Genomic DNA, 24,446 nt, shown 5'->3' with positions numbered 1-24,446 from the left:
TAGGTGGATCAGGATAGATGATGGTCTTATATCTGCTGCTGTTCCAAACTATTGCTGAAAACAGCTGCTTCTTTATGAAGTTGTAAAATACTGTGGTTAATTTGTTGCTCTGAACACCCTCTTATGTTGGCTGGTAGGCCAACTGGAAAATTAGTAAGTAGTAAGTGCTCGTCATGCCTGAGGCATTGAGTACTCTTGGGTTAGATTTGAGTATTTGGTACGTAAATGAAGATTTGCAAATCATTTCGAAAAATAAAAAAGACCATATTAGAAAAACCATCAGATGTTCAGGCAAAGAGATCACTGTCCCAGACACTGGCAAAAATAATGAAATTGTTTGGTACACAAGTAGATTTATGGGCAACGAGTGTGAGCGTGTGATTTCAAAATCTGCAAGAATAAGGACTCAAAACCACACTGGCTGGCTTGATTGAATTCTACATGGCTTTGATGGTATATTTCAAAAGCAAACGTATATGGAAAAGAGTGCATGAGCACATTTAGCATTCTGAAATATACTACTAGTTGCTAGATGAACAGTTCAATACCCTTAATTTGAGCTAATCTACTTTTACAATCTATTTTCCTGCCTGTGATGATCCTGACTTTATTAGCTATATTTTTCCACTGTAAAATGGAAAATTGTGACTTAATAGAAGAGGGAAATCACCTTTTTTAAAATGAAGTTAAAATTTCCTTCAAGTCAACTTCAGTACCAGTGAGGAAAGACAGTCTGTAGTTTTCTTGGCAACAATATGCCATTTCCTTTTTCTGGATGCTTTCTCAACTCCACAGCCTGCTATTTCCATGTGACCTCCCCAAAAATATATTGGATCCAGTCCAGATTACCTTTTTGCTGTCAGCCAAGTTCAACTAGTTGCTGCCAATAATTTGTTACTAATAAATCATTTGGTGAACAGATTTCAGCAGTAATCAGCTATTGTGTTAAAGCTATAAGACTGAATATCCTTTTCAAATGATAGCATTTTTTTAAAAAGATACACCTTTCTTTTTTGCAGATTATTATAGGAGAGTTCTATCGGATCCACTGCCTGAAGGAGAAATCTCGGTCTTTTATCCAGAACCCATACATTGCAGCATTATACAAGCAAGTGGGCTGCTTTGCATTTGGCTGTGCTATCAGTCAGTCCTTTACTGATATTGCCAAAGTGTCAGTGGGACGCCTGAGACCTAATTTCATTGCAGTGTGTATGCCAGACTTTACAAAAGTCAACTGCTCCCAGGGTTATATACAAGAATATCAGTGCCTTAATCCTGATGAAAGCAAAATCCAGGAAGCAAGGTAAGAGTCTTTTTTTTCCCAACAGACATCTGTAACTCAACGAAAATGATGTCCTTTGGTCTATGTAGATTTCATAAATCTTGCTAAAAAATAATATATGGAAGAAGAATGCAAAAGAATATTAACATTGTTAGGAAATCAAAGTAAAAGTAAAAAAAAAGCAATTAAGAAGAGGTGTGACTGATGTATCGAAAGAAGTTATTTTCATAAAAGCATAGAATATAATTGTCAAAGGTGAGCTTAAAGATCATCTGCCCACTATGAGAACACATGACTATCGTTTTGGGGTTTTTTTTGGGGGGGGGTTGGTTTATCTCTATTAATGCTGTACTGGAAACTGGAGAAAGGGAGTAGTCATACCATGCATAATCAGGATTTTTTTTATCATTAGATAGGATTACAGATACCAGTTTAATTCAGTTGTAAAAATGAATTGGACAGACTCTCTCAAGAAGTCACCATCTGTGAATCTACACAGCATACTAAATACATATTATACTCTCTATAAGAGGAAGTGTGCTTCCTCGCATTGGGTACAGCAATGATTGCATTGTTTCCATTTTCTACTTCTCAAGAGTACATGAATGGACTTCATAGGAGGATTGGATAGCCATTGCACTTAGACTTATATGCTGTCCCATTGTGTTTTGCTGCACATTCTGGGTGGTTCACAGAGCCAGCGTATTTCCCCCAACAATCTGGGTCCTCATTTTACTGACCTTGGAAGGATGAAAGTCTGAGGCAATCTTTTGCTCTGTCAGGATCGAACTCCTGGCAGTGGGCAGTTAGCCTGCAATATTGAATTCTAATCACTGCGCCACCACAGCTCACAATAGTTCTTTAGTAAAACCAAATAGGAATATTCAATCAATTATTAAACATTACCCAGAGTCACCTTGTTTGTGTGTGTGGGTGTATAAATAGTTGCAATGACAAGTATTTGATGACTAGTTATCCATTTGTTTTATACTACACATAAATCAGTTAACAAAATATTTCTGCTGTCTCTGTAACAATTATTCAGTCTTGAATTAATAGTTACAAATGAATTTGGACAGAATAAAGGAAAGTTTTAGTTCTGTGGATTTTTTACCCTAAGAGATGATAAAGCAGAGTAACCGACGGTTTATTCAAATAACAGAGTGAATGTAATGCTTCCTCTCTTTTCCTTTTCAGGAAATCATTTTTCTCTGGACATGCTTCCTTCTCACTCTATACCATGCTTTATTTGGTGGTAAGTCTAAAGTTATTTTACCTAGCAAATCATGTGTAATCTCTCTCTCAGGTTTATAATGGGAAATGAATGAATGTTATGAACCAGAAAAAGTTTAAAAAAATCACTAGTATATATATTTCATGTAGTAGAATCATAGATTAAAGCTTTATTTATTACAACCTAGAATATAACTTCAAGGGCTTGTCTCTTAATCCTAGTTTACACAGTCAAATTCCTACATGGGGTTGTTTATTCAAGAATAAATCCATGTTTTTAAAAAACCCTGTTATTTATGAAGAAACATAGCCACAATATTTCAGATTCTACTAGTTCATAGAATATATGGTTGAAACTTACTTGAGTTTTACAAGTTCATGCATTTGCATACAAAATTGCTTTGAAAATACAGCAGTGTAAACATGAAAAAATGCAGTCATGTGAACAATGTTATTTTGGCTTCCAGCCATCATTTCCATGTAAAACAATGTGGCACGGATCCTGAAATACTGGTTTTTCTTTTTACATTTAAGAGTTTCTGATAGTTGTTTTGCATCCAGCTGATCTTAGATTCAAATAAGGGCCATAGAGGTATTTATCTAGAAGATCCAAAATTCAAGTTTTAGGATAGTGTTAGGAAGGACTGAAATACTGGAAGATCTCTGAATTTCAGTGGTAGACTACCTCTAGTTTAATGGTCCAAAAATAATGTTTATTCATGAATGTAGTACAGGTGCTTGCTATCAAAGGGGGTAGAAGTGAAGTAGATAAATCACTATGTTTTGAAATTAAAGAATAGCAAAAGCTATGTTAAGAATGTATTGGACAGAATGGAACAAGAGTTACCAAAGAAGAATTCAATAACCCTACATAGAATATATCAATTGATAGTCCAGATTAGCTGGTTGATGCACTTAAAAAAGAACACCACATCTCTGTTTAGGATGAATAATAAAACAAAGCCATGTGGCAAAGGTGTGTACTCCCTCCCCTGTGTGTCAGCCTCACTAGGTAGATCAGACCAGAAAATCAACTCCACTGGAAAGATGGCAGAGATTGAGATTAGCTATAGTAACAGGATCTTGTGAGATTGTGCTACACCTCCTCTTCCTTATAGTCCAGTGAATTCGGAAGGCATCTGCCTGAGATACTTTTGAATGTTATCTCATTCTGGACTTAAAAATGTTTTACCCTTTGTTGCTTTAGCAGTGGCCATCTTCCTTAGTCTCTACAGCAGGGTGTCCAACCTTGACAAACTTTTAAGTTTTATGGATTTCAAGTCTTGGTTGTCTGGGGAATTCTGGGACTTGAAATCCAGAAGTCTTAAAGTTGTCAGGGCTGGACACCTCTACTCTATACCATAACACCTTGATTAAATGATCAGTGGTGACCCGATTAAAACAATAACTCTGATTAATGGTAAATATATTATTAAAACTTTACCCCCTCTTTCTCCCACCATGGTGTTCTATATAATAATAACATGTTCTCCTTCCCTATAGCTGCTGCAGGACCACTAACCACAAAGAAACAGATTGGCATTAGAACTGTAGTTAGGCCCAGAATCTACTTCCCATGAGGAAATTAAATAAAAATCCACTCAAAATTGTCATGTTCTACTTTGAGATCTAGAACTTGGTTAAGTCTCATGCACACCCAAAATTTCACAGTGGAACACTATAAAAACTTGCCTTAATTATAAACAATTGCTTAGTAATGTTAGGAACACAAGAAAGGCTGTATGTTTTTTTCTACACTGTAGAGAATATTTGGATAAAATAAATGAATGAATTCATTTTCAATTAGCGTTCTCTTTCAATTCTAGAAGAGAGACTCTACTTTTTAATAATTTTAATATATTAACTGGATGCAAGATTGTAATACATTAACTAGATTCTGCTCCTAGTTAAACAGCCTAGTTGACTATCTAGCCAGCATTAAAACAAATTCAGGTTAATTAATACTACCCATGAACTGTGGTTGGTCAATCTTGATTATCAACTGTCATTTATTAGCATTTATTTAACAATTGTTAAAGAAGAAGGGATGATTTCAAGCTTACAGGAAAAGTAGGGACATTTTGGGGAATAAAAATAACAGCTATTTATTTTAACTTTAAAAATATAGTTGTAGTCTAGAGGAGCAATTCAGCCTCTTGTCTGTATCAGACAAAACTTGAATCCTCTGACAGATCACTGAAAATCCTTTGCTTCCAAGAGTGGCTGCACCCACATTTTGTGTCCAACATGGGCCAGAGTGTGAAATGGGTATAGAAATGCAATCCTTGAAATGGGTCCATTGGTTTGAATGTCATGCATTCCTCAGATTTAAAGAAGACTTGGAATGCTTGGAAATCCTTATCTGTGCCTGGCTATGGTTACAACAGCATCAAGAGCACAGGACACAGCAAGGGCGCAAAATGTACACCCTTACACATACTTCACTTCATCAAAAAACACATTGAGATAATGTTAGGCTGCTTATCTGGCATTTGCATACATGGGGTGAAAATTATAATTATCTCGTTCATTAGGCAAAAAGGGGGGGGGGACTTCCTTTACTCAGAAGCACTCCAGGAAGCAGGGCAGGTGGATTGACTTGCCCACATAGTTTCACTCAAAATTTCTGGGTCTGGCCTTGTTTTTCTTTGTCAGTGAAAAATGGCTCTGCCCTTCCTTCCCTCTGCTTGTTATGCGAAAGTGCTTCCTGGCTGGAAGTTAGCTGGGTAAATCTCCTGAAAGAAACCTTGCATAGGTCAATTATGGGTGGAGCAGCCCTAAGCTCTTGGGAAGGAAGAGGGAGAGAGTTAATGAATGATTTGTGATTAAAATATAACATGGGAAAGGCCCCTTTTTTCCCCCTTTTGAGACTTTCCAAAGATCTGTAGGCTCCATATCTGTCATATTCTTAGATATGAAATAGGAATGGGGGTACCAAGGAGAGATGCAGACTTGAACATATAAAAACATTAAATATTTCTACCTATAGGCCTTTCTTATTACATTTCCTTCTTGTTGCTGCCTGAAAAGATAAATTAAGACAACTGCCTGCTGTTCTTCCTCCTCCTTTCGCGTTTCCTCTTTAAGTTGGTAGTAATCTTTGAAATTTAATTTCCATACATCTAGGCTGTTTGATAGTCTGTGTGAATTTATTTGCTCACATTTTCCTCTCACTTTTTTCCCCCCTTGTAAGGATTTCAAAGTTACTCCCTAAACATTTATCCCATTTCCTCTCGGCAATGTTAAAATAACATGGCCAGTGAATTGAAGGGACGTGCATGCACCGCCAAAGCAGTTCAAAGTTGATTTTGTTGCCAGCAATGCATAGATGGAGTGTTTGTGTTTGGCTTTTAGTTACTAGCAATGAGGCTGATCTCTTGGACGTTTGGATAAATGATTTATGTAACTCATCACCACTACCATTGCTGGGACAAGGTGGCACATTGTTTTTTTTTAAAAAAACTTAAGATTTTACAAGGCAGCCTTGCATGTAAAGAATGGTCGGAAGACAAAACTTTATTTAAAGACATTATTTCTACGAGAAGTGAGGAGTATACTGGCCCTTATTTCTAACTTCCTTAACTAGAGCAATGGAGAAGAGTCCCAGCAGCTTCTGGAAAGCCACATTGTATTGAATACTTTTTGTTTAAAGGGTTAGACAGTCCAACAATGTGGTATGTATAAAAGGCCACCTTAGTGTGACATAGCAGAGGCACACAGGTCACAATCCTCTAGTCAGGAGGGCATGGTGTTTTTCTACTCAAATCATAATAGTCATCTCTAGATATAGATGTGCTAGACGCAGATTTTATGAAAATATAAAATTGATTGTTTGCAGTCTTCAGTCCCTTTTTAGTGCAACGCTCTATCTTATCCTTAGAATATACTCAGAATTGTTCTGTTTGTTCATTTTTTTTCACTTGTTTAATCAGAAGAATCTAATGGTCCTTCCTAGTACTGGAGTTTGGAGAAGAGTTCTTAAAACTTGGCTTTGCACATGAAATTAAATTACGATTTTTAAAACAATGCTTTGCTTTTTTAAAAAAAATCAAAAATATCTGGGTGCAAACACAACGCTAAGTCATAAACCATGTTTGCAAGTCACATTCCCTAGGTCTAGACCAGGGGTCAGCAACCTGAAACAGTGAAAGAGCCACTCGGAACCGGTTCCCTCACAAAAGGAAAAACTGGGAGCCGCAAAAAATATGTGCACATGCACGTACATGCGCACATGCACAGAACAGGGTTTGAAGAGTGGAGCCAAGGTGAGATATGCACCTACCCTGCATATTTGAATTGATTGGTTGAACTTTTTTTAGTCCCACTTTTTTTTGGGGGGGGGACTGCACATGGCAGAGGACCGGGAGCCGCAGGAGCCGGCTGAAAGAGCCGCATGCGGCTCCAGAGCCACGGGTTGCAGACCTGTGGTCTAGACACTGTACAAAGTGAAAATAGGTTTATACCTGGTCTGCACAACTCATTAAGATGAAAGAGCCACATTGATAAACTAAAAACCCTCAAGAGGCAGAAAGAAATACTGGAAATGTCAATCAGCTGTTCTGTGGCTAATGGAGGAGCAGGAACATTGAAGCTAGCAGTGGTGGCTCTAAATTTATTACTTTAAAAAAAATTGGTGGGTCTCACAAGGCTGCTTGGCAACCTGTGCGCATCCTAGAAGCCACATGTTGTGAGGCCTGATCTATACTATGGATTAACACATTGTAGGAACCAAGTGACTGTACAGTGGCTATGTGACAATCTCACTGGGGGGAATTTCTGATAAAAGTTTAATAAGAGCAAATAGCTATTTGAAGAATCGCATTGGATTTATGAACATGGGATTGCCCTTGCCTATTGTCTAAAGGGTCCTAGGAGATTGAAGCTTTGATTTGAACTGGTATCAGGCTGAGTGTACCTGACAAGGTTGAAGATCTATAAATTCTTTCACACTGTACTGATCAGCCAGGACAGAAGCACATTTCATGGAAGCGTAGCTGTTTGTGAAATGTACCCCCTTAATTTAATTCAGCACTGGAAATCTCCAGAGCAAATCCTGGCATTGCTGCCAGTGGAAATAGGTCGGTAAGAAAATAGATGCAAGGACGTTTTAAGATTCACCTTTGGTTTAAATTGGTTGCTCTCGGTTTGGATTTTTTTTAAAAAAAATATTGGCGTGCTCAAACAAGTATTCTATTGCTGCTGTACTGGGGTCTGTCTTTGCATGTTTTGTCTCATATAAAAGTGTTGCTAAACGCTTTCTTCCCTCCTCCCTATTATAGTACATATAATCAAGGCCCTTGCTGGCTTTGAATCTGCTGAGAACTTTCTGGCCCAGCTGATCATACTGTATAATTAAATGCAACCTGTTCTGCTACTTTCATTTGTTAGAATTTTGAAAAAAATAAAACTTGCAAGTGCTGACTAAAGGCAAACTTTCCCAAAAGGTGCTAATTTCCCTTCATTCTCAAAGTGAGCCACTATTGAGGGCATTTTCTTTAAATAATTGTTTTGTCTACCTTCTAGACCTCCAGGGAATGAGTCTTCCAAGTTTTTAAAGCTTCTACATTTATAAACTCAAATTTGGTTCCTGTTGAATTTTTAAAATTCAAAGAAATGTTTGCATATAGTTTGAGGATTCAGATTTTGCCTCTGCTATTCAATCCTTGTTTAGAGCAGATGACATGTTATGTCATACATGTAATATACAAGAGTTTGTATAACAGCTGGCATATTACATATGTGTGTGTGTGTGTGTAAATTTTTTAGATTGCTAACAATTAAATAAAGGGAGACTGATATGCATTTCAAACTTATTTGTTTTCATCAGTCAGCCATACCCTTCTGAGATTCAAACCTGGGCTGATTGCACATTAGGCAGTTGTTTTAACCTAATGTGCAATCAGCCCAGGTTCGAATCTCAGAAGGGTATGGCTGACTGATGAAAAAAAAGTTTGAAATGCATATCAGTCTCCCTTTATTTAATTCTTTGTTAGCAATCTAAAAATTTACACAAATATGAGCTGTCACTGTTGTGACTACTGCCTGTCTATGGCCTTCGGTTAGGCCAAAACAGGAAATAAAGATTTGTCCCATGTTTGGGGCCTACCAAGGTAATCTAAATAGTTTACAAGCATTTAACACACACACACACACACACACACACACACACACACACACATATATATATATATATATATATATATATATATATATATATATATATATATATATATATATATATATATATATATATATATATATATATATATATATATATATATATATATATATATATATATATATATATATATGACAGTGGTCTCTAATCCATACTTAATAATATAGAATATATGAAGTGGTCTCAAAAACACTGATTTTTAAAAAGATTTTCCAAATAGTGATGCTGTTTTTTAAATAGATATAAGCAAATGCTTGTATATCTGAATACGGTTTGTTGCTATAAGACACTATCTCAGGCACATATTTTTAACATGTTGGTCTATTGTTATGTGGAAATAAATTAGCCTTTATTATCTGTGAATATAAAACCAAGCCCTGATTAATTTGTTCTCCTTTGGGCTGCACATCTCATAACATCCATATAAAAAGAGTTGAGAAATAATGCAGACTAGCAGATAATTCATTCCTTTCTTTGATCTGCGGAGATTTTTTTTAAGATACAGTGTTGTTGCTAAGGAGACACTGGCATCAGGTACTTTTTGCACTTGGACCTTTAAAATTCATTTTAGTTGGGTGCATGGATTTTGTATTATCATCTCATGGTAATAAAACAGTAGTCCAAAACTAAAAGAAGACCTTATCTGATAAAGTTAGCTATTTTTGCAGAAATTTCATGCCAGAATGTCTATATTAAACTTGTAAATAGGTGCACCAGAAATATTTGGCTAATAGACTTCTATGTCTGGTGCTTTGAAATTGAAACTATATTTCTAAACTCAAGAACAGCACAATGATTGAAGAATCAGGTGTAGTGGTTCCCTATGATGGGTTCAATATAGGCCAACTTTGCTAACCTGATGCCCGTTAACTCTGTTGGGAATTAGCTCCAAGTTGTAAGCCTTATACTTTTCTTACAGAGAATAATATCTAAATTTCATTTCCAGATGTATCATTGAATAAATATGATAACTTTATTATGTGACCATTGTTTATACACATGAAAGAATGTTACATTGTGCCTTTATATAAATCAGTAGTTCTGAAAGCGAGTTCAAAATCTCAACTTCTGTAGATTTACCTCAGAAAGGAGGAAAAAAGTTAGAATGGGGTTGGATAACCAGAAGTCCCAGGACCGCATAACCCTTGATCCCCTCTCCTCTTTTTCAGCACCAAGGTCCCCCTTGCTGATAAATTGCCCCACCGTTAAATGTCCCTTTTTAGTGGAGCAAAAAGAAGAAATTAATACAATCCCCAGTTGTATATAGCATAGTTGATAAAATAAAGAAAAAAAGAAAATCCCCTCAACATTTTAGGAAAATACTTCCAGTTATGTCCATAGATATAATGAGATCCTATCATTGTGGTATTTAGCATGCACAACAATTAGAAATGTGACAAAATATCAATAGGTTGCCTACCCCTGTGTTAGAATTTGTTGGACCAAAGTTTATTTTAGCCTTAATGTCCAGCTTGTTCTGATACAACTATGCCAGTCTTCAAACGCTACATATTCCCTTTGTCTTCCTTAACATCAATTATTGCCTTAATGTTTGCCAGACTTTTGCTATTTATTATAAATCAAGTATATAATGTTACCCACAGAGACCATGTATGCTCCAACAGTTTGAAAATAGTCATTGGATTGCTTTCTTATGTAGCACTGCTGACATATATTTAATTGTGCATGATGAATTAGAAAATCAACTCTCATATACCTTTAATATTTAATAGTTGAATTTCTAGGATTGTTTGATATTTATTTTTAGCTACCAGAGCAGACCTAAAACTATATTTCAGTAGGATGATGGCCAATGTATTATTAATTAGATAAACATTGGTGACTGATTTCAAAGCACAAGTTCAAAAAAGGAAACTTTTTAGTCTTCCCCTCTTGCATTTTTCTAACCGATCTGAGCATGGCCAAATTCTGATACTCATTTGTAAGATGTTAATCTTTGCTATGATTCATAAAAAACTATGAATCAATTTTATAACCACATTCCAATTAATCAAGTAGTACTTGATATGTCTTCTTATTCATTTACAGAAACAACATTGTATGCTAAGCCACCCCATCAGCCTCATCACTCATTTTGTGTGTGTTTGTGTGTGTATGATGGGATGGTTTAGAATACAAGGTAATGTTGTTTTTGGAGATAAATAAGAAGACATATAAAGTACTGTTTGACTAATTGAAATGTTGTTATAAGATATATCTCCAGTTATCAAATCAGAGGAGGATGTGCAGTTTGGGTTGAGTCCCTCCATTCCTCCATCCTTCTTAGCGATTCCAATAGCACAAAGTCATCTCCGTTTAGTGATATGGAGTATCTAAAAATGCTTTTGCTCAGCCAAGACAAATAAGCAAAAAGTTAATCTGATGTGCACAAGCTTCAGAACATATGTCTTCACTAATACTACCGTAAATAGCAAAAAAAATGACATTTAGGTAGTGAATTTAGAAACAGAGTTTGGGTTACAGCCTGGAATGAGCAGCATTTTTTTATACAATTATATTCCGAAAAGTACAAATATAATAAACTATTAATAGTTTTCTCCTGCTGTTCTGTAACTTGCTGAAGAAACACGGATACCTCATTTTTATTTGCTTAGGATCTTTGGCTGACCACAGTCTATTCCCTCTGACATCACTGGAAGTCCCCTGGCAATGGCGGTACTGCATATTCCCCCAGAGCTGTTGGTTATGTGGTGTTGCCGCTGTTGCCAGAATTTAATACTTGTATGGTTTTTCAGCAGCTCTTGCACCCGATGGTCACCGGGTCAATGCTTTCTTCCCTCCCTCTTGGTTTTGTCACACTTTTCTAGTCCACGCTATTGGAGGCTGTTTTTCCCATGGCTGTCCATTGGTCTGTCGCTGTAGTTGTTCAATGTTTTGTTACTATCCAAACACCACCTTGGCGCCTCTATAAACCTCCTCTGACTGAGTTGGAGACTTTACTAAAAAAAAACCATATATATAATTCTCTATAAAAACAACTTTAGTATTTTTTTAAAAAAACAAAGATTTGTTTTCTTTAGCTTGGTTTCACTTTATAATGAAAGCTTTTAAGAAGTAAGGATAGGATGGCAATGTCAAAATGGATCATGAATGAGATGGGGGAAGATTTGGTTAGCAAGAACCCAATTAATTAACCCTTCATGTTTAGTAAACGTCTTGGAGAAACCTGCTGTTTTTACAGCATTTGATCATAAGAAAATTAGATACAGATTTTTGCCTGAGTTCATCTGTGATAAAGCCAGCTTCTGTTTCTGTTTTCCTAGGAGGGCTTTTTGCAAATTTGTTACCATGTCATATTTTGAGACATATCTGAAAAATTGTTGGGAATTTGATTCTATGGGTAACCACTCCTATATAATATAACAAAAATACTGGTTACAAGCCAGACATTATATTTTCATCAGAAAAGGGTATGCATATACATATTAAAATGTTAACATTCATCTTAAAGCTTAATTTTAAAAGACATGTTGAGGGTAAAATTTCACTGGCTTTAGTTTTCTATTTCAGAGCACTTCAGTAGCAAAATTGCCCTTATTGGTGGAATACTGTTGTTCTATTAATCTAAAAGGTACCTTAGAACACAATTCTGGGTGGCTCAAATAACAGTAAAACCAAGAATGAGTAAAAACCATTAAAAAAACTCATTTCGGCCATTCTCTGATGCCTCCACCTTCAGTTTTCTATCTTACCCTATCCTAGTGCCAGGGGGCATATCCAGCTTTTTACAGCCTTCTCAAAGGAGAAAAGGGTGAACATCTGAGGGGTCCACAAGGAAAGGAGTTTCCAAGGGTATAGCTGCTACAAAAAAAATCACGCTTCCTAGGTCCCACTAGATGTAACGTTTCAGGGAAGGGCTTTTAATGAACTATTCCCATTTTCTAGCAACAGTAGGTTGCTCTTCTCTGTTCCAAAGCCCCCAAAACAGTTGTAATATACCAGGTAAGAATGGGTAAAAATGGGCTTCAGACACTGGGCTTCTTCTCAACCTGGTCAACCTGTCTGACTTTTATCAGTCAGACATGTACATCTGATCTGGGTTATTGCTAGAAAAAGTTTTAAGCATTTTCTTCATACCCACTTTCTTACCGTGGTAATGCACTCATAATCATACTAACATTATCAAAGAAGAACAAGATCTAATGTAGGGCCGGGCTTACCTTAAATAACATTTCATTGTGAGAATGCATGTTACTCGTAGGATGCCACACAATTGGACCCATTGTGTTAATAGAAGTAATTCAGGGGGAGGGTATTTGGGGGCAATTGTGGGCAACTCCGCTCTAGAGATATGGGAGCACTTCCATTAATCTAGGACAGGGGTCCCCAATCCCCGGTCTGTGGACCAGTATCGGGCCGCGGCATACCAACAACTGGTCCACACAAATAAGTGAAGCCTCATCCATGGGATGCAGGCAGCACACAAAACCACGCCTCCTCCGGTCCACAGAAAAACTTCTCTCTACGGAACCAGTCCCTGGTGCTCAAAAGGTTGGGGACCTCTGATCTAGGAGATAAACTTAGATGGGAAGGCTTTAAATTCCACACACACACCCGAGAATTATACCCACTGTACTCAACCATAGATTCTTTGGTCAGGACTGGATGTGAGCTAGATTTTACCCACAGAATACAGAAAATTGTATCAAATGAGCATTCTTCTAAGGAAGGTTTGAGAGGCTGGGGTTTCAACATGTGTGCTTAGGATTCAGGCAAGGGTTCCCTAGTCACAAAAAGCAAGTGCAACCTCAAAATTTAACCAATGCCGTTCAGTAATTATGTCCTGGCAAAGAATCTGATTCCATGTCATGTTTAGGGAATCAGAAACTCTTGTTGGATATTTTCTTATTAATCTTAAGCTTCAGCAAATATGCAGGATTTTTTATGCACTCTTGTAGGTGTTAACGTAACAGTTCAATTCCTTCAATCAATATTACAGCTCAGATCCTACACAGGACATTTCTGTGACCTTGTCACATCCCATTCCTTGCTTCCTATGCACAGGAAGGCAGTAGCTGATGGGGTATTCAGTCAGGCCTACATTCTCCACACCCTGGCTTTTGGGTTGGGTCAGCTACCAGCTTCTTTGATTTGTGAGTAGACGTCTATGTGTTTCCTGCAGCCTCTTTCCTTTTTTTGCCTCCCTGGTTCCCACAGGAACCTGAGAAATAGGCTGTGCCCTCAGCTTTTGAGAGGAAACTGGATCAGGATAAGTGGGGAGGGGCGAGGCAGGGGACAAGTGCCCATTTGACCTCATTCAGCTACTTCATCTCGGGTCACACCCTCAGTTTTCATCTGAGTATATGTCTGTGCATATTTATAAGTTTCTGCTCCACCTCGGCAGCAAAGATGTCATTTTTCACTCTAAATTTTATGTTTAAGAAGCCTTAAAGTCGAATTCACAAAGCAACTCTTATCGAACTTGAATTTCAGGCAAAACTAGAAAAGGGGTGAAAATCAAACATATGACTTCACAATGTTAGAAACTACACAGTGGAAGTATTTTTAAGATACCCAGCAGCCAGTTTTGAAAGAGCTTTGTTGATTTTTACAGAGCACAGAAAAAGGGAAGGCAAAAGGATTAGGGCACCTTTCTTATGAAGAAGTTCTTAAGTGTGGGATATTTAATCCAAGAGGAAAAATGACAAAAAGGAAATATTATAATCTGGAAAAAGTGAAATAGTATCCTTGTAATTAGTAGAATGAGACTCAGGGTTACCCAGTAAAGTTTATTAGAATCGTTCCAGGGAAGACAATGTAATTTGCTATGCACAGTTTGAACTTTCAGATTTTTAATCTAAATTAGAACCAGATGAAATGTGGCTCTGTAAAGCAATTTCCCCCTAAAGAGAAATTAACTTGCATAAAGATTGGGCGAGCCTGTCATCTTCCAGATATTGCTGACTACAGTTCCCAGCAGCCATGAGTTAAAGAGTTGTCTGCCAGGTGATGTGATGCTTACTGGCATAGATACTCTCACACAGAAAAAAAATACTATCAGTCTTGTATTTTTGTTTGTCTGTATCAGCTTTCTCCAATGACACACTTGCTAGGTTCAATGGGAGTTGTAGCCTAGTATGCCCAAAATGCAATACTGCAGGTCGGGTAAATGAAATCAGTAGCAAGATGAAATCAGTGCCCCAGTATTTAGTATTAGCTTCTGTACAGAGAGCACTGGCTTTTGGTAGCTTCATACTGGGGAAGGCTGTGACAGTGTCATTTGTTTTCAGGACAGTATCATTGTACTTTCTGCTGCTTTCTTTGTTATTACAGTTGTACCTACAAGCCAGATTTACTTGGAAAGGAGCCCGCCTGCTTCGCCCCTTGCTGCAGTTCACGCTGATCATGATGGCATTTTACACAGGACTTTCTCGTGTGTCGGACCACAAACATCACCCCACAGATGTACTGGCAGGCTTTACACAAGGAGCCCTGGTGGCATATTGTATAGTAAGTCTTCTATATTGCCAGATTATTATTTCAATAAATATCTGTAAATGTTACTTGTAACAAAACTGTACTCTGTTCCATAGTAGAGACTGCAACAGGACTCCATTTAACCAGGAATTGTAATATGGCACATAAAACAAACATTACTATTTAAGCACCATATATAAGGATTTTATCTCCATCGCAGTGTGTGGAATATATATCCAACAGGGAGACACTGCTAGCGAGACACTTGGTTTGTTTGTGTATGTAGAAGATTTTTATACTACACTACATCTGAGAATCTAGTAAAACACTAACAATCTAAGCAGTAAAATAAACTAAACAGTAATAACACTTAGAAACGGAATTGATTAAAATCTGCAAGCAAGGAAGTGACCGACAAGATTTCTTAAAATATTTCTAAGATAAATACACAAAGCTGGAAGAACCGGGACATTATAACAGGTTTTACATAATAATAAAGTTAGCTCTTGGCAAATGTTCCTAGACAGGATTTTTCCGTCTGCTAGATATTGTCTTTCTTATCCCTGATCATGATGGGACCTGGAAGCAAGCTACAGCATATGAGCTTATCATTTGAGCATGCTTGTGTAAGGAAAAGTGTTCCCTATGACACCTACATTGCAAGTTGTTTTACGTTTTTAAAAGTATCTGCCACCATATACTTGAAGAGACCTTTCAAAATTGGCTTTTGTAATACTGCTTTCCTCTGTGTAAATCAAGGATGCATTTTTTAAACATGAAATCTATTTAATTTAAATTAAATTTAACTTCATTAATTAAATACAATTAACATAATTACTTCCTATGAATTTGACATTGAATTAAAATTGTAATTCAGTTGCAACTGTTGGAAGGGCTCAGAGCCACTCTTGTGGCTTTTGGGAGCTTGACATGAATTCCAGGTACTACAGCCCTTCTATAAAGAAACTTGAAAGCCTTAGGTTCACATTCTCGCAAAGTGTTGATTAGTTTTTGGCAGTTGGTTTACCCAAATTTGTTGAAATGCTAAACTTATAGCAGAGTGCATCATTTAAAGTGATGAAATATTGAAATTGGATTTTTGTTTTGTCCAGTCTAAATGTTAATGTGGGATAAGCCTACTTGTGTTATGAAATCAGTCATCAAAAACTATAGGACTTGTTACTGTAAGATGAGAAAAAGAGCTATAGATTTTAATACACTGGTTATAGTCTTGAGTGTCAGCCGAAAAGCAAAGGTGATATTGTGTGCATCAGGATGACATGATGCAGATTATGTACTTACTGTATATCATGACACATCCAATGTCAGTTTGTTGTTATCGCTTCTACCAGACATCTGTGGTTACAGGGCATTGATATCTGGGACACTGCCACTGCAATCAATATGCTAAGAAATTGTTGTGGCCCACAGGCAGGTTTCATACTAGATACCCTGATTAATACTTCTGCCAACTAAATTGGGAATAATAGACAGCATCCCAGTCTTAGAAGCTCATGATGGATTGCATGGGGAGAGACATCTGAATACTATCAAGCAGCAGTTATGTACGTGGAGGTGGAAGAGACTCAGAAGTTTAGCAGAGAATGAAAAACAATATACTGTTTTTTGAAGATTGGTATAAATATCATTATAACAATATAACAGAATAACAAGAGTTGGAAGAGACCTTGGAGGTCTACTAGTCCAAACCCTGCTCAAGCAGGAGGCCCTATATCATTTCAGACAAATGTCCAGTCTTTTTTTCAAAGTCTTCAGTGATGGAGAACCCACAACGTCTGAAGGCAAGCATTGGTTAGTGGCTCTCACCACTAGGTTGCTTCTCTCCTTGGTTAGTTTCCAACCGTTGTTTCTTGTCTTACATTTTGGTGCCTTGTAAAATAGTTTGACCCCCTTTGTCTTTATAGAAGCCCTTCAAATATTGGAGCAGTGCTATCATATCCCCCGGTCCTTTTCATTAGACTAGACATACCTAGTTCCTGTAACCATTCTTCGTATGTTTTAGTCTCTAGTCCCTTAATCATCTTTGTTGCTTTTCTCTGCACCTTTTCCAGAGTCTCAATATCTTGTTTATGTCATTGTGACCAAAACTGGATGCAATTCTCCAAGTGTGGTCTGACCGAGTATTATAAAGTAATATTAGCACTTCACATTGATATTATCCCTTTGTTGATGCAGCCTAGGACTGCATTGGCTTTTTTGGGCAGTTGCTGCACACTGCTGGCTCATATTTAAGTGATTGTCCACTAAGACTCCAAGATCTCTCTTGCACTTACTGCTTACTGTTGAGCCATTATATTAGCTGAACACATTAGCAGCCAAGAATGGGCCTTGGGAAAAGGGAAAAAGGAAAAAGGGAGGAGGTTTACTTGTCAGTAGATTGGATTACGTTGGCCTTGGTAAAGCCAAGCAAGAAAGGGAAGGGCACTCTTAAACCAAGAAAACAAATGTGGGATTTCTGTATATAATGCTGGGGAAATGAAAATATATAAATGCCAAGTGACCTCTAGCCTTTCAGGTGTAATGTACAATGCTGAAACTCATGTGAAACAGCTGTTTTCTGCATTTCCCTCCAAAGGCATGTTTAGTGTTTGAAAAAAAGGGGGAAAAAGCTTTCTTTGAATTTGGGCCAAACTGGGCATATTACCAGCATAGTTTATTTTATTTATTTATTCATTCATTCGTCAAATTAATATCTCGTGAAGAGGGTGACTCTGAGCAGAGTTGAATAAAAGCCATAAAACAGTATTATATAACAAACAATTATTATCAAAAAAAATGTGATTATACACTAAGGACAGCAGATGTCAACAACAATGGAGCCGCTCAATATGTAGCTGGGGCCCCAGGCCTGCTGGCATAACCAGATTTTGAGGGCCTTCCTTTCGGAAAATCAACAGGGAGCCAGCCTCATTTTGGGAGCAGGATGTTTCATAAAAGGCCCGTATCCTGGTTCCCACTCTGTAGCTCCCATCAGAGGGGACCCATAGCATACCTCTTCTGCTGAATCTGATGGGACAGGCAGGCAGATGTAATTGGGGAAAGGGGTCCTGCAAACAACCTGGCCCCATGCATAATTCACATAGGTGAATCCATAAATGATTACAATGGCTTTTTTTTCTTCTTTCCTAAAAGATTAAACACTTTCGAAAGCTACTGAATATTTTCTCTCTTTCCTTCACCCTTCTCATGTGCCATATAGAGCAACTTTGCTGAATGCAACTTGTTTGGGTTTTTTTCCCCGTAGCTGCTTTGAGCAGGAAATAAGGGGGCTAATGAAGTAGCATTTTATGCCATGATGTTTCCTAGGTCTGCTTGATAGGAGTTTACCACTTACTTGATTAATTAGTTTCACTGTTGAACTGCATTTATTGTTAAAAAAAGCTTCCCCCCAACAATTGAAATTTAACTTCCTGTTACAAAATCAATTATTCTATATCAGTGGTGGTGAACCTATGGCACGCGTGCCAGAGGTGGCACTCAGAGCCCTCTGTGTGGGCACACGCGCCATTGCCCCAGCCTCACCTCCCCCCACAGCCCCCTCCTCACCAGCAGCCCCACCCGGAGGAGAGTCACCCCCGAGCACGGCCTGCGCGAATCAGCGCAGCCAAGGACATGGCAGTGGGGACAGGACTCTGCCATCACGCACAGTTGATGCTATGGGGTGCGGGCAGAGGGCATGGCCCCCATGGCACTGCTGGGACGCCTGGGCAATCTGTGGCAGGTCATGGAGGTGGTGGGTAGCCCTGCATATGGGCGGAGTGGGGGTGGGATGGGGCGGGGCAGGGAGGACAGGGAGGGGGTGATGGGGCTGGAGTGGGGGCCAGGCAGGACCGGTTCACCTGCACTGTTCTATATCCTAAGGCAGGAGTGGGGATTCTTCTCAATTCTGGGAGTTGAAGTCCCCAAGTCATAAAGGGGCCACAGTTCCTCACCTTTGTCCTAAGAATTGAGGAAAGAGAGAGATTGCGTTTCATGAAGTATCCTTTCAAATATTTGAAAAATACATTATATCTCTCAGGTTTTTTTCTTATCAAACTAATATGTCTTGCTTTTCCAAACATTCTTCCATTAACTCAGCTTCTAGTTCCCTGAAATTATCTCTTTAAATATTCAATTTCTTCCCAGACACAACAATCCAGAAATGATTTGATTCCCATTTTCCATAGCTATTTATGAGGGAATGCAGCTGTGTAAGCATTCACATCATGTTTATATTTGATAGCATTGTATATGTCATTGAAGTAATTTCAGGCTTTTTCATTGGTTTTTTTTTAAAAGAGTGAACCAGGATGTGTTCATATGAGAAGAGACTTAATCAAGAACTCCGATTAACAAGTGTGTGCATCATCATCCTCTCTCTGTGTTAATTCTTTCACCTCTGGGGTTTATTGTGTTAACTAAGAGCTGAGGAACCACCATTTTGCCTTTACGAACCTGGAATTTGTAACTAGGGGTTGTTATAATCCTATACTTAATAAACACCCAATTGTCTTATAGATGGGGAACAGAGGCTTAGGATCCTTATCAGTATCACTGTAGACAGCAAATTTGGAGTATCAAATTTGGAGTATCAAATTTTTAAAATTTTCTCATAGTTTTGTTCTCTGCCCTAGATGAAGCATAGAATTAAAGGTATATCGAATTATTGATGATCTCATGGCACAGAGTGAACAACTTTAGGCAGACAATAGAAGAGATGGACAGTTTCACTGTTTCCTGTGCAGTGACAAGTTACAAATCCAACATACTTTTCCTGAGCAGTTAACAGATGGCCTAGTTTACTGAGGCAGAAGAGGGTTTGGCTACTTTGCCTTGACTTTCCTGTGACGAGGTAGAGGCCAGAGGAAACAGCTGTCTGCTCAAATATCAAGCACATGGATGGCTCTTTCCTTTTTCACCCCAATCATTTTTACCCTGCCCAGATCCTCTTCTATATGCATAAGGCCTGAGCCAGGATACGGAGAAAGCATTTGTCACTATTTGCCCAGCCTTGCAACGACAGGGATGACCAAAGGAAAGGAAACTTAGAAGTGGGATGGTCAGCAATTTTCTAGGGCCTCCCATGATTTCATGGCTACAGAATATGCCAGTCATTCAGTTGTTGCAGGAATAATATTTTATTCATGTATTTATTTGATTTATGGTGCCACCTATCTCATCAGTGTTTATGTTTATTTCTTCATGCCTTAAATGGATTTCTCCGGTTTCAGATTGTATCTCTGCCCTTGGTCTGCTTTATCTTCTATATAATAGAATTATACAGAATTACAATTACCATCTTTTTAATTCTAACTGGAGAGTGAGACCCACGTACAGAACTGGCTATCGTGTTTTCCCCCCTCCTATTGCTAAAAGTCTGTACAGCCAAACTACTTCTTGCTTGTCCTGTTTTTATTCTCTTTCTCTCTCCCCATTCCCAGTCTGAAACTGATACATAAAATGTTTCACAGAAGAAGATTTATGAACTCAAGAACTTTCTGTTTTCCTAAGTCAGTAAAGTAAAATCTGACACTCTTAATTGTCTCGTTGCCAATGTTGGACATTGGCAGTCTGGTGTCAATATGGGGTTATTGTTCCATAACCTTTTGTGATAGGGTAGGGTGGGTTTGATGGAAAAGAGCTTTTGTGTTGTTTATAATAGATTTGTTCTGGTTGTTGTTGTTCAGCTACATAGGGAATCAGACCCATGCCTTGAACTGGATTTTTCATTGATGATCCGTCACCTTAAGAATTTTGTTTTTTATGTTACAGTGCCCTGCTGCACTGTGCCCATCCAACTGACTTTTATTTAGCTGCTTTTGCTAAACTAACCCCCTCCCCAAACAGCAAAAACTAAATTTACATCCAGACTGAATTATTTGAGTTATCTTCTAAAGTAAAAAATAAACAGATTCTTTCCACTTTGGATTTCTGGCATGTTTTGGAGGAACAAGTCAAGAATCCTGATATAAACAGCTTGGTGGTAAAGTCTTGGCTTGTGAAGCCATTTTAACAGCAGGAGCTATGAGACAATATGCACTGCAGTCTCTTTTCTCTGAAAAGTCAAAGAACTGATTTGATCATTTATAAGGCTTTAATAGTAGGAAAAATGAAAGGAAAAATAAAATGATAGCCAGCAGCAAGGAGGATAGATACAATTACAGTATCAATGAGTACACTGTTGGGAAACCTGAAAGAACAGGTTAGGGACAGACCGTTATGGAGAAAATCTATCTATGTGGTAGGTAAGAATTAAAAACAATGATGGCATGTAATCAGTTCATCCATCCATCCATCAGTCAATCACATGCAAATCAGTCTCTATCCACCTATTGCTAAGCCAATAAATAGGATATGGGTCTAGTGATTTATTATTTGTTGTATAATGTTTTTCCACAAGAAAGTTGTGATGTCCTAGCATTTGATTTTTTTTCTCATTGGTATTCAAACGCTCTAGTATTGGGTGGAATTGATTGATTAATTTCCCCAACTGAAAAACAAAAACAATATTATATTTGTATTTCAGCAGCTGAAACTTACTTGAATTCTCTGTAACATAAATATACTGAGAATTGCTAAAATCAAAATACATTTTACATTCAGTTTTAGCAGACGGTATTACTTATGTAGTTACAAAATGAGGGAGGTCAGGAATCTGACCATCTTAGACTATTTTCAGGTATTGCCTTAAGTATTCCTGACCCAATAAAAGTTTTTCAAATATCTATTTATTTCAAATGACTTTGTACAGCAAATATTTATGGTGAAGAGCACCTTCCATAAGAAATGAAAGTCCAATCGAAAGTACCTTGTGGATTTATCTTACGTTTTTTGCATTCCACATACAAAGCATGAACTTTTCCAACCTTGGAAGGTCATGTTTTATGCTTTCTGTATGGGTCTGTATAACCTCAAGTCTTCACTAAAGCGCAAGATGCAGTTTAAAAGAGAATTAATGCTATTGCTACCCAGAATCTTATATAAAGCCACACAAACCATGAACTGCAGAACAAAGGCTATGGAAGCCAAGATGATACCCCATCCATCATTTACTTATTTATAAAATTTGGAACAAATAGAATCTGATATCTCCTTTGGTCATTTACACTGCATGATCACCATTCCTCCTGGCACAGATTGATCTGTCATGGAGTTTTCAATATATAATGTGGATATACCTGAGATAGAATGAAGTTCTGGCAGGCCTTCAGCAGTTTACTGCAAAAAAGCTAAAAGAACATTTGATCTGGAATATAAATAACAATAGCAAGAGCCTTGGTGGAGCAGTGGGCTAATGCCTCCTTAAGTAACACCAGCTGCCTGCAACTAGTGCAGGTTCGCATCCCACCAGGCTCAAGGTTGACTCAGCCTTCCATCCTTCCGAGGTAGGTAAAATGAGGACCCAGATTGTTGGGGGCAATTAAGCTGACTTTGTAAAAATGCTGCTTGGGGGGGGGCGAAAGCCCTAATAAGCAGGCATATACATAGAATGAAGGCTATTGCTAAGCACATTGATTTGTGCTTAGATTGTAAGCCGCCCTGAGTCTTCGGAGAAGGGCGGGATATAAATGGGATTAAATAAATAAAAATAAATAAATAAATAAATAGTACTTAGACTTATATGCTACTCCATATTGCCTTACAGACTCTCTGGGCAGTTTACAATGTTAGTATATTGCCCCCAACAACCTGAGTTTTCATTTTACTGACTTTGGAAAGATGGAAGATTGAATCAACCTTGAGCCCTGTCAGGATGTGGGCAAAGTTTGCCTGCAATACTGCATTCTAACCACTGCCCCACCAAGGCTTTTTCAGTACAGTTGTGTTATAATTTGAATGAAATTTACCCTTTCCAATTAAAAATCTAGAGAAAATAAAATATGCCAACAGCACAAAGAAATAAATAGGAAAATAAAGAGCATTTGGCCTCATTATTACCTAGTACCAAGGTTCTCTTTAGAAGTTACCAATAAGTGAGAGTTGCTTACTCTTTGAATATTTGCCTACACCAACTTCAATTCATGCTCTAACCCAGTGGTGTCAAACTCACTATGTCACGTGATGTGTTCCGACATATCGTGATTTTTCCCCATTGCCGGCAATGGGGTGGGCGCGGTTTCGCCATGATGCATCCAGCCTGTGGGCCGGCAGCTTGACACCCCTGCTCTAACCGCTTTAGGAAGAAACAGAATGCAGATCTAGCAGATTTCTCTAGCACAAGCAATGTGAATGAATGGCAGGATATGTTATATATACACTGTATACATACAGCATACAGGCTAATGAAAGTAAGTAGGCAGGTGTGGTCATGATTATGTAAGTGCTTTGATTTCAATAGAATTTAGTCAGAGCTAACTTTTGTGAGTAACTATGAGTTGTTCACAGACCTTTTTCTTACAGGGTTTCTCTGCCAGTGAGCAAACTCCTATGCATTTAGGATATTGTGAAAAAATGTATTTCTTAAAAGCAAAAGGGAAAAAGTTCTGGAAGGCCAATTTGGCCTAATTTCAAACAATTTAACTTAATTTCAAACTAATGAGTTTTAGGGTGACAATGAGGAAGAAAGAACCCCAAAAGATCTTACAATCTAACTATGATCTTTGCTTGTATTACCTCTTTTTCACAACAAAGTTTAATTGCTCAGTGAAATAACTGTGCTTCAGTGCAATGTTTAGTTGCAGAAATATTATAAGACCACTAGAAGTCTCAATTTAACATTTGTATCCCATAAAATGAATCATTTCTTAAATCTGTAATGTGCTTGGTGACTTCCCACTCTGGGAAGGCATTAAATGATATTTTGCTGGCATACTGAGGATGGCAGAGCTTGGACCTAGCCCTGAAAGAAGTTACATAATCTGAACAAAACTGACTCTTCCTGTCTTATTAAACTTCAGTCAATCTTGTATGCTATTTTTTAATATGTATCGTATAAGTCATCGTCATTTCTCTGATTGTAGCTTCTGATCCTTCATTAACCTCATAGGATTTGATGAGCAGTATCAGTCTAATTCTCCCACAATTTAGAAAGTAGAAAAACGTTTACTTTCAGCAGAAGTTATAAATAAGTGCATACGTGCATCCATATGACGAAGATTTTGATAACTGGAATATTACTTTATAAGAGAGAGATTAACTTTATTCTGCCATTCGCAGAACCAGGCGCTGTCTGGATCTCTTCCTTTCTGGCCTCAGAATAATATTTTGCAAGAGAAAAAGCACGCCCATTATGTTCGCCTGATAAGATGTTCAACTGCTATATTTGAGGAGGATGTTAAAGTTTCCTCTCAGGGATTTTTCATTGTATGGCTGCCT

General features: G+C 37.8%; 1 protein-coding gene across 1 annotated transcript in view; it reads left to right on the top strand.

Moving 5' to 3' along the window:
- Positions 1 to 24,446, top strand: part of PLPP3 (phospholipid phosphatase 3) — an 81,355-nt gene that overhangs the window by 54,206 nt on the left and 2,703 nt on the right. Inside the window, exons 3-5 of the mRNA XM_081324631.1 lie at positions 1,020 to 1,303; positions 2,480 to 2,537; positions 14,988 to 15,164. Of these exons, the coding sequence (XP_081180757.1) occupies positions 1,020 to 1,303; positions 2,480 to 2,537; positions 14,988 to 15,164 (519 nt within the window). The remainder of the gene's footprint in view (positions 1 to 1,019; positions 1,304 to 2,479; positions 2,538 to 14,987; positions 15,165 to 24,446) is intronic.

This window comes from Vipera berus (genome assembly GCF_964194415.1).
Source record: "Vipera berus genome assembly, chromosome: 3".
In the NCBI taxonomy this organism is placed as follows: Eukaryota; Metazoa; Chordata; class Lepidosauria; order Squamata; family Viperidae; genus Vipera; species Vipera berus.
Note: the sequence above shows the minus strand (reverse complement) of the source record. Positions and strands in the feature narration are given on the sequence as shown.